The sequence below is a fragment of the Carcharhinus amblyrhynchos genome, unplaced genomic scaffold (assembly GCF_965287045.1).
Source record: "Carcharhinus amblyrhynchos unplaced genomic scaffold, sCarAmb.v2.hapA scaffold_65, whole genome shotgun sequence".
Classification (NCBI taxonomy): domain Eukaryota; kingdom Metazoa; phylum Chordata; class Chondrichthyes; order Carcharhiniformes; family Carcharhinidae; genus Carcharhinus; species Carcharhinus amblyrhynchos.
In genome coordinates, this window is record NW_027649805.1 from 614,282 (window position 1) to 629,522 (window position 15,241).

Here is a 15,241-nt window from a genome sequence, read left to right on the forward strand (position 1 = left end):
ATTAGCAAATTCATTTTATTTAAGCTCTAACAATAAATTCACCATTTCAGATCAGCAATAAGACAGATTCACTTCAAAGGTGTGTTGAACCAATGTTTTCCTCTTTTGGAACATTCAAAGGCAGAAACGCTCCACACTGACTTGACAATTTCTTCCAATACCAGGTTTAATATTTTGCAACTTACAAAATGAAACCAAGATCTGCAATCATTTACTAAAGAATGTTTTCAAATATGAATAGATTTTGCAGCAAAAACTGGCACAAGTAAAACAAGCTTTTGTTAAATATTAAGCATTTTCATGTCCTCCAACAGCTCACTTGCTATGTTGCGGAGATCTGGGTTACGGTTGCTGGAAAGTTCTAGAATGCGCTGCTCTGGCAGTGATTCACGGATCTGGGCTGACACTTTGGACAAAACCTCTGGCTCAAGGATCAGAGACTGAATGAGTCGCAGAACGTGGAGACAAACTTCTGCATCTGGATCTGATGGATAAAAACCGGAATAATGGACAGCTGCATTATTCTGAATTTTGAAAAGTTGCAATGGCTTTGATTTTATGTTGAGACAGCAGTCCTGTGTCCACTTGTATAATCCAAGGGCATACCTGCCTCCAGTTGGTAGGCACGCCTTGCAGAGATGTATCAAAAAACCATGAACTGGCTTGAGGTGTAATTTCTGCCCCGTATCACAAGAAATTCAGATAACTGCTGGCCAATCAAACATAAGAACGTAAGAAATAGGAGCAGGAGTAGGCTATCCAGCCCTTTGAGCCTGCCCCGCCATTCAATAAGGTCATGGCTGATCTGAAGTGGATCAGTTCCACTTTCCCGCTTTCTCCCCATAACCCTTAATTCCCCTATCTATCAAAAACCTATCTACCCGTGACTTAAATATTTTCAGCGAGGTAGCCTCCACCACTTTAATAGGCAGAGAATTCCAGAGATTCACCACCCTTTGAGTGAAGAAGTTCCTCCTCAATTCTGATCTAAACTGCCCCCCGCAACCCCCTCCCCCTTGTCTTGAGGCTGTGCCCTCTAGTCCTGCTATCCTTTCTAAGCGGGAAGAATCTCTCTACCTCTACCCTATCTATTCCCTTCATTATCTTATATGTCTCTATAACATCCCCCCTCAGCCTTCTAAACTCCAACGAGTATAGACCCAGTCTATTTAGTCTCTCTTCATAGGCTAACCCCCTCAACTCCGGTATCAGCCTAGTGAACCTTCTCTGCACTCCCTCCAAGGCTGATATATCCTTGCGCAAGTGCGGCGACCAAAACTGCACACAGTACTTCAGCTGCGGCCTCACCAGTACCCTGTACAGTTGCAGCAAGACCTCCCTACTTTTATGTTCTATCCCCCTCGCTATAAAGGCCAGCATCCCATTCGCCTTCTTGATCACCTGCTGCACCTGCAGACTGGGTTTTTGTGACTTGTGCACAAGGACCCCCAGGTCCCTCTGCACCGTAGCATGCTGCAGCTTTTCGCCTTTTAAATAATAAATCCCCCCTACTATTATTTCTGCCAAAGTGGATAACCTCACACTTGCTAACATTATACTCCATCTGCCAGGTCCTCGCCCACTCGTTCAGCCTATCCTGATCTCTCTGCAGACTTTCCACACCCTCCACGCAATTTGCTTTTCCACTCATCTTCGTGTCATCAGCAAATTTTGTTACCCTCCACTCAGCCCCCTCCTCCAGATCAACTATGTAAATGGTAAACAGTTGAGGCCCCAGCACCGATCCCTGCGGCACTCCGCTAGTCACCAACCGCCAACCAGAATAGCACCCATTGATACCAACTCTCTGCTTCCTATTAGACAGCCAATCCTTCATCCATGCTAACACCTTACCTCCAACTCCGTGCACCCTAACCTTCTGTAGCAACCTTTTGTGATGCACCTTATCAAATGCCTTTTGGAAATCTAAAAACACCACATCCACTGGTTCCCCTCTGTCTACCGCACTAGTCACATCCTCATAGAAATCCAATAAATTTGCCAAATACGACTTCCCGTTAATGAATCCGTGCTGCGTCTGCTCGATCAAACCATTCTTTTCTAGGTGCCTCGCTATTTCTTCTTTGATGAAGGCTGGCAGCAGCACTGGCAGAAATGGTCACTGGTGGTATCGCAGTGAGGGCTGCAGCAAGGTTGGAACTGGGCCAGAGGTTATGTCCGGGTGCAATGCCAGTGCCTCTCTTGCACTGGCTAAATCCCAGTGGCAGCAGCATGAGTTCTGTAAGTGGTCACTTAAGGGTCTCAATTGGCCCACAGGCAGGCAAGCTGCCCCTTACCACCCCCGAACATCCATTGTAGTGGAGCAGGGTGCAGTGAGCAAAATGGGTAATTTAGAACCCCTAGAGTAAGCTGAAAGAGAAAATGCTGGGAAATCTTAGCAGGTCTGGCAGCATCTGTAAGGAGAGAAAAGAGCTGGCGTTTTGAGTCCAGATGACCCTTTGTCAAAGCTAAAAGGCATAGAAAGTGGGCCCACAGCCTGGGTGTGCTAAGAATCCAATCTAATGTAACAAACACTTAAAAAAAGGAAAAGTCAAAGAAATCTGAAATAAAAGGTTCATATTAGAAATGATGATCATGAAGTTGTCTGATTGCTTTAAAAACACAAACTGATTTGTGAATACTCTTTAGGGAAGGAAACACCGTGCCTTATGTATGACTCCATACCCACAGTAATGTGGCAGACTCCTAACATCCCTCTGAAATGGCCTACACCTATCACTGTGTGGTGAAATTACTCTCCTCAATTTTCAAGTTTGCCTATGACACCATTGTATTGGGTTGGATCTCAAACAATGGTCTTTGGAAAATTGATGGATTGAAGACAGATAAATCCTCAGGGCCTGATAATCTACATCCCAGAGTACTTACGAAAGTGGCTCTAGAAATAGTGGATGCATTGGTGGTCATCTTCCAGGATTCTATAGACTCTGGAACAGTCCCTGCAGATTGGAGGGTAGCCAATGTCACTCCAATATTCAAAAAGGGAAGTAGAGAGAAAACAGGGAATTATAGACCAGTAAACCTAACATCGGTTGTGGAGAAAATTCTCAAATCCATTATCAAGGACTTTATAGCAGAGCATTTAGAAAGCAGTGGCAGGATCAGACAGAGTCAGCATGGATTTATGAAAGGGAAAACATGCTTGACAAATCTGCTGGAATTCTTTGAAGATGTAACGACTAGAGTTGACAAGGGGGAGCTAGTCGATTTGATATATTTGGACTTTCAGAAAGTGTTTGACAAAGTCTCACATAAGAGGTTATCGTGCAAGATTAAAGCGTAAAGGATTAGGGGAAGTGTATTAAGATGGACAGAAAACTGGTTGGTGGAGAGGAAACAAAGTGAAGAAATTATTGTGTTCTTTTCAAATTGGCAGGCAGTAACTAGTGGAGTGCCACAGGGATTGGTGCTGAGACCTCAGCTATTCACAATATATATTAATGATTTGGATGAGGGAACAAAATGTAACATCTCAAAGTTTGCAAATGACACCAAGTTGGATGGGAGCGTGAACTGTGACGCAAATGTAGAGATCCTTCAGAATGATCTGGACAGGTTGGGTGAATGGGAAAATCCATGGCAGATGCAGTGTAATTTGGATAAGTATGAGATTATTCACTTTGGAAACAAAATCAAGAAAGCAGATTACCAACTGAATGGCTGTAAATTGGGAGAGGGGAATGTGCAGTGGGATCTGGGTGTCCTTGTGCACCAGTTGCTGAAGGTAAGCATGCAAGTGCAGCGGGCGGTAAAAAAGGGCAAATGGTATGTTGGCCTTGTGAGAGGTTTCGAGGACAGGAGCAGGGATGTGTTGTTGCAATTACACAGGGCCTTGATGAAGCCATGCCTAGAGTATTGTGTGCAGTTTTGGTCTTTACTGAGAAAGGATGTTCTTCCTTTCAAGAGAGTGTAGTGATGGTTTACCAGGCTCATTCTGGGAATGGCAGGACTGATGTCGGAGGAAAGACTGACTAGATTAGGATTGTTTTCACGAGTTCAGATGAACGAGAGAGAGAATTTCATAGAGACTTATAAAATTCTAACAGGACTACACAGGGTAGATGCAGGGAGGATGTTCAGAACCAGGGGCCACAGTCTGAGGATTCGGGGTAGACCATTTATGACTCAATGAATGGCAGGACATTAGGAAGTTCTGTGGAACAAAGGGACCTTGGTGTGTTTGTCCACAGATCTCTGAAGACAGAAGAGCATGTTAGTAGAGTGATGAAAAATACATATGGGATACATACCTTTATCAATCGAGGCACAGATAACAAAAGCAGAGAAATCATATTGGAGTTCTCTAAAAATTTGGTGAGGCCACAGCTAGAGCACTGTATGTAGAGTAACTCACCTCCTGAGTCCCCAGTTGATCTCAAACAAAGAAGAAATGAAGTACAAGAATGAGATAGAGAACCTGGTGAACTGCTGTGATCATCAGCTGCCAAGAAAAATACTTTTACCAGTGCTCGCAGGACAGTCCAGAATAAACTACGTAAAATGCAGGATGCCTGGCTGAGTGCCAAGGCAGATGAAATACAGGGATACACTGACAGAAACAACTTGAAACGGTTCTATGAAGCCCTTAACATTCTCTACGGACCTCAATGACTCAGGAGCTCCCCCTTCCTGAGTACAGATGGTACAACTCTCATTATAGAGAGGGCTCTCCTTGCAGAGATGGGCTGAATACTTTGAAACCTGTGATGACAATAATGTCAATAATCCTTCAATGTCAACAAAGTGAAGGAAATTGTCATTTACTTCAGGAAGCATAAAGGAGAACATGCCCTTGTCTACATCAACAGGGACAAGGTAGAAAAGGTTGAGAGCTTCAAGTTTTTAGGTGTCCAGATCACCAAGAACCTGTCCTGATCCCCCATGCTGACATGATAGTTAACGAAGCTCATCGATACCTGTACTTTCTCAGAAGATGAAAGAAATTTGGAATGTCAGTTACGACTCTCACCAAATTTGACAGATGCACCATTGAAAGCATTCTTTTTGGTTGTATCACAGCTTAGTATGGTTCCTGCTCTGCCCAAGACTGCAAGAAATCACAAAAGGTCATGAATGTACTCCAATCCATCACACAAACCAGCCTCCCATCCATTGACTCCGTCTACACTTCCCACTGCCTCAGCAAAGCAGCCATCATAATTAAGGACCCCACGTATCCCGGACATTCTCTCTTCCACCTTCTTCCGTTGGGAAAAAGATTCAAAAATCTGAGGTCACGAAACCTACTGACTCAAGAACAGCTTCTTCCCTGCTGCTGTCAGACTTTTGAATGGACTTACCATGCATTAAGTTGATCTTTCTCTACCCTCTAGCTATGACTGTAACACTACATTCTGCACTCTCTTTCCTTCTCTATGAATGGTATGTTTTGTCTGCATAACGTGCAAGAAACAATTCTTTTCACTGTATGTTAATACATGTGATAATAATAAATCAAATCAAATCAAATCAAATCTACACCCCTCATATTTTTACAAATTTCTGTCGGGTTGCCCCTCAGCCACTGTCTTCCCAGAGAGAACAATCCAAGTTTAGTCAATCTCTCCCTCCATACCTGGCAACATTCTGGTTAAATTTTTCTGCACTCTGTCCAAAGCCACCATGTCCTTCTGGTAGTGTGGTGACCAGAACTGGATACAGTATTCCAAATGTGGCCGAACCAACATTTTATATAACTAACATATTTTACCAACTTTTATGCTCAAAGCTCCGGCTGATGAAGACAAGCACGCCATATGCCTTTTCCACCTGTGCTGCCAAGTTTAAGGATCTGTGGACCTGTACTCCCAGATCTCTCTGTGTGTCTTTGCTCCTAAATGTTCTGCCATTTATTTTATAGCTCTGACCTGATTGGATTTACCAAAATGCATCATCTTGCATTTATCTGAATTAAATTCCATCTGCCATTTCTCTGCCCAATTTTCCAGCCTATCTATATCCTGCTGTAATCTCTGACAATCTTCATCACTATCCGCAACTCCATCAATCTTAGTATCATCCGCAAACTTGCTAATCAGACCAACTACGTTTTCTTCCAAGTCATTTCTATATATTACAAACAGCAGAGATCCCAGCACTGATCCCTGTGGAACACTACTAGTTACAGACCTCCATTCAGAAGAACACCCTTCCACCACTACCCTCTATCTTCTATGGCCAAGCCAGTTCTGAATCCACATAGCTCATTCACTTTTGAGGGATCTTGTCAAATGCTTTACTAAAGTCCATGTAGACAACATAAACGGCCCTTCTCTCACTTTTGTCACTTCATCAAAAAAGTCAATCAAATTAGTGAGACATGATCTCCCATATACAAAGCCATACGGTCTGTTGCTAATAACACCATTTAGTTCCAAATGTGTACAGATCCTATCCCTAAGAATCTTTTCCAACAATTTCACTATGACTGACATCAAGTTCAATGGCCTACAATTACACTGGTTATCCTTGTTACCCTTCTTAAATAACGGGACAACATTGGCTATCCTCCAATCCTCTGGGACCTCACCTGTGGCCAACAAGGAAACAGAGATTTCTGTTAGAGGCCCAGCAATTTCATCTCTTGTCTCCCTCAGTAGTTTGGGATAGATGCCATCTGACCCTGGGAATTTCTCTACCTTAATGCTTTTTAAATCACTTAATCTTCCTTCCTCGTAATGATGACTTCTAAAAGGTTTATACAGCCCTCCAAGACACCATCAATTGACAACCCTCTGAGAGAAGTAATTTAAGAGAAGTAATTCAGGATAAATTTACAGCAATTGAAATCAAGCTCAAGGTATGAAAGGTGACCAATGACACTTGCTGCCAACACATTAAAAACTTACCTTCCAGAAGCCAGGATAATAAAGGGATGAAACCCGGGCTTTCACTGATATACTGCAGGCCTTTCAGGTTAATGCTTACATTGTACAAACACATTAGCATTAGTCTGCAAAAAGAAGAAATTTTGTCCAACATTATACCTTTGCAAAATTAATCAACGTAATTTTTTGTAAGCATATAGTTTTAGAAATTATAGCTCAAAAGGAGACCATTCAATTACTGAGTCTATTCAAAGGGGCAGGTGAGTAGCATGGTTTTTGTTTCAGGGCAGGGGGCAGCACGCTCCTACCTGAAGTAGGATGACATTGGCTGTGTTGTTAGAGAGTGAGAAAGGGATATGCCATGGAGGTAGAGAAATTGGCCACCCATATTTTTAATCTTATGGATTTCCAAAGTTGTGTACATGTGCCTTAAAAGACTATCAAGAAATAATATGGGTGTGATCTTACGGCTGGCCAATGGCGGGGGACCTGAGGGGATGGAACCTGACAGGGAAGAGCTCCATAGGAGATTAGGAAAGGGAATAAGTGTGGATAAACATGAGGTTATCCACTTCAATAGCAATAATAGAAAGACAGATTATTATTTAAATGGGTGTAAATTGAGAGAGGTGGATACTCAGCAAGACCTCGGTGTCCTCGTGCATCAGTTGCTGAAAGTAAACGTGCAGGTACAGCTCAGAATAAAGAAGGCAATTCGCACGATCCCTGATAAACACAACCTCCAGGCCTTAAATCTAAATGTCAGTTCAAATTTGAAGGGTGTCGCTTCATTCGCACATTTGAATAGTTGAGCCATCTCGCATGAGGGTAGTACTACTATAGTGTGAGGGGTGGGGGTGGGGGGGTTGATCAGTGGGGTCATTGATGGCGGTGATCGGGGGCTGGGGCTGTACAAGGTGGGCTGGAAGAGGGGTGATGTCCGTGGGGTGTTGGGGTGGTGTTACAGATCTCCCAGTACACTGTGTGCATATATAATGTGCTGGGAGATCGGGACACATGTGCAAAGGCGCCCGTGGAGCTCAGCAGCCGGCTTCTCAGTAAGGCTGAGGCTCCACCCAGCCCCCTACTAGAAAACCTACCATTTTCTTGCCCATTCGAAGCTTCAAATTTTTTTGAGAAAATTCTGCCCCGTATGTGTATTGCCTTCTACATACAGCCTAAGAACAGTGGAGTCTCTGGAAACAGCTTGGCAGCAGTGATCTATGAAGTACAGACTACAGCTCTAGTGCGGGTCAGGGACTGCTAACCCAGTGTTGGATACAGGGGCAGCAATTTTAAATTTACATAATGGGTAGGAGAGGTGTAGGGTGGGGGGACTTTTTAAAGTATCAAAAGTCTGAAAGCCAACATGTTTAATCATAACAGATTTGGTAGTAATGCACCTAACCTGCTCATACGAGATGGGTCAATTATTCAAGCTGTGAATGAAATGGCATCCCTCAAATTTGAACTGACATTTAGATTTAAAGCCCCGAGGCTGTGTTTATCAGGGATCATGCAATTTGCCTTCTTTACTCTGAGCTGTACCTGTGCATTTACTTTCAGCAACTTATGCACAAGGACATCAAGGTCTCTCTGAGTATCCACCTCTCTCAATTTACATTCATTCTAATAATCATCTGTCTTCCTCTTTACTCAGAGAGTAGTAAGGGCATGGAACGCCCTGCCTGCAGCAGTAGTGGACTCGCCAACATTAAGGGCATTTAAATGGTCATTGGATGAACATGTGGATGATATTGGAATAGCGTAGGTTAGATGGGCTTTAGATTGGTTTCACAGGTCGGCGCAACATCGAGGGCTGAAGGGCTGTAATGTTCTGTGTTCCTATTATTGCTACCAAAGTGGATAACCTCACATTTATCCATATTATCCATGCATATGTCTACACACTCAGCCTATCCAAATCATGCTGAAGCATCTCTGCAACTTCCTCAAACTCACCCTCCCACCCTATTTTATATCATCTGCAAATTTGGCGATCATACATTTAGTTCCCTCTTCCAAATCATTAATATATAATGTGAACAGCTGGAGTCCCAGCACAAATCCCTGTAGCACCCACTAGTCATTGCCTGCCAATTGCCAAGATTCTATAGACTCTGGAATGGTTCCTACAGTTTGGAGGATAGCTAATGTAACTCCACTATTTAAAATAAAAGGTAGAGAGAAAATAGGCCATTGTTGGCAGTAATCCTGACGTCAGTAGTGGGGAAAATTCTAGAGTCCATTATCAATGATTTAATAGCAGAGCACTTGGTAGAATTGGAAAGGTTCAGCATGGATTTATGCAAGGGGAATCATGCTTGACAAATCTATTGGAATTATTTGATGATGTAATTAATAATTTGATGAGAGGGAGTCAGTGGGTGTGGTTTCAGAAGGCCTTCAACAAAGTCCCATTTAACAGATTAGTATGTAAAATTAAAGTGCATGGGATTAGGAGTAGTTTACTGAGATGGACAGAAAATTGGTTAGCAGATAGGAAACAACGAGTAGGAATAAACAAGTCTTTTTCTGAATGGCAGGCAGTGACCAGTGGGGTACCACAGGGATCACTGCTAGGACCCCCAGGTATTTCAGCCCTCTAAACAAATCAGCATCTCCCTGTGATCTGTCATTTTGCTCCCCATCTCCTTCCATGTTGTGATTCACAACTTCTCTTTCTCGCTGCCCCCCTTCCAATTATCCACTTTCCCTTTCCTTCATTTCCTTTCACACTACTCCACCGCCCCCTCACCCTATGATCCACATCCCACTTGCTCCCAACAATCTTTGAATCACAAGAAGTCAGTTTGCAGATGCAGCAGGTGATCAAGAAGGCAAATGGAATGTTGGCCTTTACAGCGAGGGGATGGAGTATAAACGCAGGGAGGTCTTGCTGCAATTGTACAAGGTACTGGTGAGGCCGCAACTGGAGTACTGTGTGCAATTTTTGTCCCCTTATTTGCGAAAGGATATATTGGCCTTGGAGGGAGTACAGAGAAGGTTCACAAGGTTGATATCGGAGATGAGGGGGTTAGCTTATGAGGAGAGATTGAGTAGATTGGGCCTGTACTTGTTAGAGTTTAGAAGGCTGAGGGGGGATCTTATAGAGACACATAAGATAATGAAGGGGCTAAATAGGGTAGAGGCAGAGAGATTATTTCTACTTGGAAAGGAAACAAGAACTAGAGGGCACAGCCTCAAAATAAGGGAGAGTCAATTTAGAACAGGGTTGAGGAGGAACTTCTTCTCTCAGAGGGTAGTGAATCTTTGGAATTCTCTGCCCATTGAAGCAGTGGAGGCTATCTCTTTAAATGTGTTTAAGTCACAGGTAGATAGATTTCTGATCAATAAGGAAATTAAGGGTTTTGGGGAACAAGCGGGTAAGTGGAACTGAGTATCAGATCAGCCATGATCTTATTGAATGGCGGGGCAGGCTCAAGGGGCTAGATGGCCTACTCCTGCTCCTATTTCTTATGTTCTTATAATCTAATCCCTTTCAAGAATGATCCATCACCTTCCTATCCTCCTCTCCATAATGTATCCCTTCCCTCACTCATGAGGATGTCTCCATGTTGAGGCAGGCTTGTGATCCCCAAATTTCCTCAGCAGTGCTTAGCTCTTCCAGTGGGGATGCAAGGTTGACTTCCGATAGACTAGCAGTGCCGCAAGGATGGCAAGCACAGTGGCACCCAATTAGGAGTTGACCTCAGTTATGTATGTTGGGGGCGTAACCCCTTTAAAGCTTTGGGTGTAGTACAGGGGCAAGGAAAGCACTGCCTCCGGCAGACATATGAAGTTTGGTACGATAGAACAAAGAACAAAAATCAGCCCGGGAAACAGGCCCTTCGGCCCAACGAGCCCACGCCGCCATCTCAACACCACCAGTCCACCTCTCGACCCACGACCCCTGTCTAATGTTTTATGGCCATCCAGATTGAGGGAAACTGATTTCGGGACAATTTATTCCTGCCAATCAGCCTAACAGCACATCTTTGGGGTGTGGGAGGAAACCGGAGCGCCCGGAGGAAACCCACGCAACCACAGGGAGAATGCGCAAACTCCCACAGACACTGGCCCAAATCCATGTGTCTGCACAGCAATCAGCTATAGTCACTGAGCTGTCGTCTTGCCCAGTATCTTGTCCAGCTTAGGCACACACTAACGACATGAAGCACTAGGCCAATCTCGAACAACCAAGAGCAGCCCCAGTACGACCCATCGTGTGTATGCCCCTCGTTGGACACGAGGTGGACCAACTTAAAACCTGTGAATGAAAAGAGAAAAAACATTATTATCATACTATACCCATTTACATTACCAGGGACGCCCCAACGCTAATGACCCTTATTTAAAAGGATCTCCTATATCCACCCATCTCCAACTCAGTCATGTGCCTGTCTAAGTTACTCTTAAACAACTCCAGCGTGTTTGCCTCCACCACCTTACTTGGCAGAGCATTCCATACCCCTACTACCCTCTGTGTGAAAAACCTCCCTCTAATATCTGTGTTGTACCTCTCCCCCCTCACCTTAAGTCCATGGCCCCTTGTCCTACGTGTCTCTATCATGGGAAATAGCTTACCACTGTTTATCTATACCCTTCATAATCTTATATACCTCTATTAGATCCCCCCTCAGTCGGCGTCTTTCAAGGGAAAAGAGCCCCAATTTATTCAATCTTTCTTCATACCCCAGTCCTTCCATACCAGGCAACATCTTGGTAAACCTCCTTTGCACTCTCTCCAGAGTCTCCACGTCCTTCCGGTAGTAAGACGACCAGAACTGGACGCAGTACTCCAAATGCGGCCTAACCAACGTTCTGTACAACTGCAACATTAGACTCCAGCTCTTATATTCTATACCCCTTTCTATAAAGGCTAACATACCATAGGCTTTCTTCACCACACTCTCCACTTGCACTGCCACCTTCAAAGACTTGTGCACTTGCACCCCCGGGTCTCGCTGCGATTCTATACTCCTTACGGGCTTACCCTTTACCATATAACTTCCCCCTACATTATTCCGGCCAAAATGCATCACCTCACATTTATCCAGATTAAACTCCATTTGCCATGTATCTGCCCAATCAACCAGCCTATCAATATCCCGCTGTATTGCCAGACACTGCTCCTCACTGCCCGCCAATCCAGCCATCTTGGTGTCATCAGCAAATTTGCTGATCACACCACCTACTCCCTCTTCCAAATCATTTATATACACTACAAAGAGAAGAGGTCCCAGTACCGAGCCCTGCGGCACACCACTAGTGACAGACCTCCAGCTAGAAAAAGACCCCTCCACTACTACTCTCTGACTCCTCTTTGCAAGCCAGTTCTCTACCCATCTAGATAGGGGCATTCAATGAGGCTACATTGAACAGTTCAGTACTTTTGTCAGTGTGACAAAGGTGGCAGATAACCTATCGTACCAGTAAAACATTTGGTGTCCTGAGAAGTCTACTGTAGCTGGAGAAACCGGCTGAGGAGTGGTATGGTATTGAAGGGGCACTTCATACCAAAACTGCAGCTGATTGCAGAGCATTTCCAGTTTTAAAAGTGGACCAGATAAAAGTTGATAACAAAGAAAAAAGTCCAGCACAACAACATGCCCTTTGGCCCGCCAAACCCATGCTGATCATGATGCCCCAACTAAACTAAAAAAAAACTTTCCACCCTTACTCAGTCCATATTCCCTCTATTCCCTCCCTATTCATGTACCCATCGAGGTGCCTCTTAAATGTCGCTAATGCACCTGCTTCCACCACCTCCTCTGGCAGTGCATTCCAGACACCCACCACTCTTTGTATGAAAAATATCCCCTGCACATCTCCTCGAAACTTTCACTCTTTCACCTTGAACATGTGCCCCCTTGTAATTGATGCTTCCATCCTGGGAAAAAGCCTCTCTCTATCCACCCTGCCTATGCCTCTTATAATTAAAAACAATCCTAGTTTATTCAACCTCTCCTCATAGCCAACACACTCGAGGCCAGGCAACATCCTGAACCTTCTTTGCACTCTCTTCAAAGTTTCTACGTCCTTCTGATAGTGTAGTGACCAGAATAGCACACAATACTCTAAATGGGGCCGAACCAAAGTTTTATACAGCTGCAACATGATTTCCCAGCTTGTGCTCAATGCCCTGGCCAATGAAGGCAAGCATACCACATGCTTTCTTAATCACCTTGGCTACCACCTTGGTGTTAGCAATTCATGAAAGTATGAAAATAGATAAGTCCCCTGGGCCAGATGGGATTTATCCTAGGATTCTCTGGGAGGCTAGGGAGGAGATTGCAGAGCCTTTGGCTTTGATCTTTATGTTGTCACTGGCTACAGGTATAGTGCCGGAAGGCTGGAGGATTGCAAATGTTGTCCCCTTGTTCAAGAAGGGGAGTAGAGACCACCCTGGGAATTATAGGCCGGTGAGCCTTACTTCTGTTGTGGGCAAAGTTTTGGAAAGGATTATAAGAGATAGGATTTATAATCATCTAGAGGGTTTTGTGAAGGGTAGGTCGTGCCTCACAAACCTTATTGAGTTCTTTGAGAAGGTGACCAAAGAGGAGGATAAGGGTAAAGCAGTTGACGTGGTGTATATGGATTTTAGCAAAGCATTTGATAAGGTTCCCCATGGTGAGCTACTGCAGAAAATGCAGATGCATGGGATTGAGGGTGATTTAGCAGTTTGGATCAGGAATTGGCTAGCTGATAGAAGACAGAGGTTGGTGGTTGACGGGAAATATTCAACCTGGAGTTCAGTTACAAGTGGTGTACCACACGGATCTGTTTTGGGGCCACTGCTGTTTGTCATTTTTATAAATGACCTAGATGAGGGTGTAGAAGGATGGGTTAGTAAATTTGCGGACGACACTAAAGTCGGAGGAGTTGTAGACAGTGAGGGTGGATGTTACAGTTTGCAGAGGGACATAGATAAGCTGCAGAGCTGGGCTGAGAGGGGGCAAATGGAGTTTAATGCGGAAAAGTGTGAGGTGATTCACTTTGGTAAGACTAACAGGAGTACAGAATGTAGGGCTAATGGAAGGGCTCTTGGTAGTGTCGACGAGCAGAGAGATCTTGGTGTACGTGTGCATAGATCCCTGAAAGTTGGCACCCAGGTTGATAAGATTGTTAAGAAGGCGTACAGTGTGTTATCTTTTATTGGTAGAGGCATTGAATTTCGGAGCCGTGAGATCATGTTGCAACTGTACAAAACTCTGGTGCGGCCGCACTTGGAGTACTGCGTACAGTTCTGGTCGCCGCATTATAAGAAAGATGTGGAGGCATTGGAAAGGGTGCAGAGGTGGTTTAGAACATAGAACACTACAGCACAAACAGGCCCTTCGGCCCACAAGTTGCACCAATCATATCCATACCTACCAGGCCATAGAACTATCGGTAACTTCCAATCCCATGTACTCATTCATAAGTCTTTTAAAAGACCCCAGCGAGTTCGCCTCTACCACCACTGACGGCAGCCGATTCCACTCACTCACTACCCTCTGAGTGAAAAATGTACCCCTAACATCTCCTCTGTACTTGCTCCCCAGCACCTTAAACCTGTGTCCTCTCGTAGTGACCATTTCAGCCCTGGGAAATAGCCTCCGAGAATCCACCCTATCTATGCCTCTCAACATTTTATTAACCTCTATCAGGTCACCTCTCAACCTTCGTCTCTCCAGGGAGAAGAGACCTAGCTCCCTCAACCTATCTTCATAAGGCACGCCTCCCAATCCAGGCAACATCCTTGTAAATCTCCTCTGCACCCTCTCAATAGCTTCCACATCCTTCCTTTAGTGAGGCGACCAGAACTGCGCACAGTACTCCAAGTGAGGTCTGACAAGGGTCTTGTAAAGTTGCAGCATTACCTCCCAACTCCTAAACTCAATCCCTCGATTAATGAAGGCCAGTACACCATATGTCTTCTTAACCACATCCTCCACCTGTGAGGCCGATTTAAAAGGGATTTACCAGGATGTTGCCTGGTATGGTGGGAAGGTCTTATGGGGAAAGGCTGAGGGACTTGAGATTGTTTTCGTTAGAGAGAAGAAGGTTAAGAGGTGGCCTAATTGAGGCATACAAGATGATCAGAGGATTAGATAGGGTGGACAGTAAGAGCCTTTTTCCTCGGATGGCGATGGCTAACACGAGGGGACATAGCTTTAAATTGAGGGGTGATAACTATAGGACGGATGTCAGAGGTAGGTTCTTTACTCAGAGGGTAGTAAGGGCGTGGAATGCCCTGCCTGCAGCAGTTGTGGATTCGCCAACTTTAAGGGCGTTCAAATGGTCATTGGATAGGCATATGAATAATATTGGAATAGATTAGAGGGTCATTAGATTGGCTCCGCTGGTCGGCACAACATCAAGGGCCAAAGGGCCTGAACTGCGCTGTA

General features: G+C 44.5%; 1 protein-coding gene across 1 annotated transcript in view; it reads right to left on the minus strand.

The window, feature by feature from the left end:
• Positions 1-281: 281 nt before the first annotated feature.
• The window catches only part of hsf2bp (heat shock transcription factor 2 binding protein), a 98,331-nt gene continuing 83,371 nt past the window's right edge, over positions 282-15,241 (minus strand). Inside the window, exons 6-7 of the mRNA XM_080182541.1 lie at positions 6,870-6,973; positions 282-484 (exon numbers count right to left, since the gene is read on the minus strand). Coding sequence (XP_080038667.1) covers positions 282-484; positions 6,870-6,973 — 307 coding nt within the window. The remainder of the gene's footprint in view (positions 485-6,869; positions 6,974-15,241) is intronic.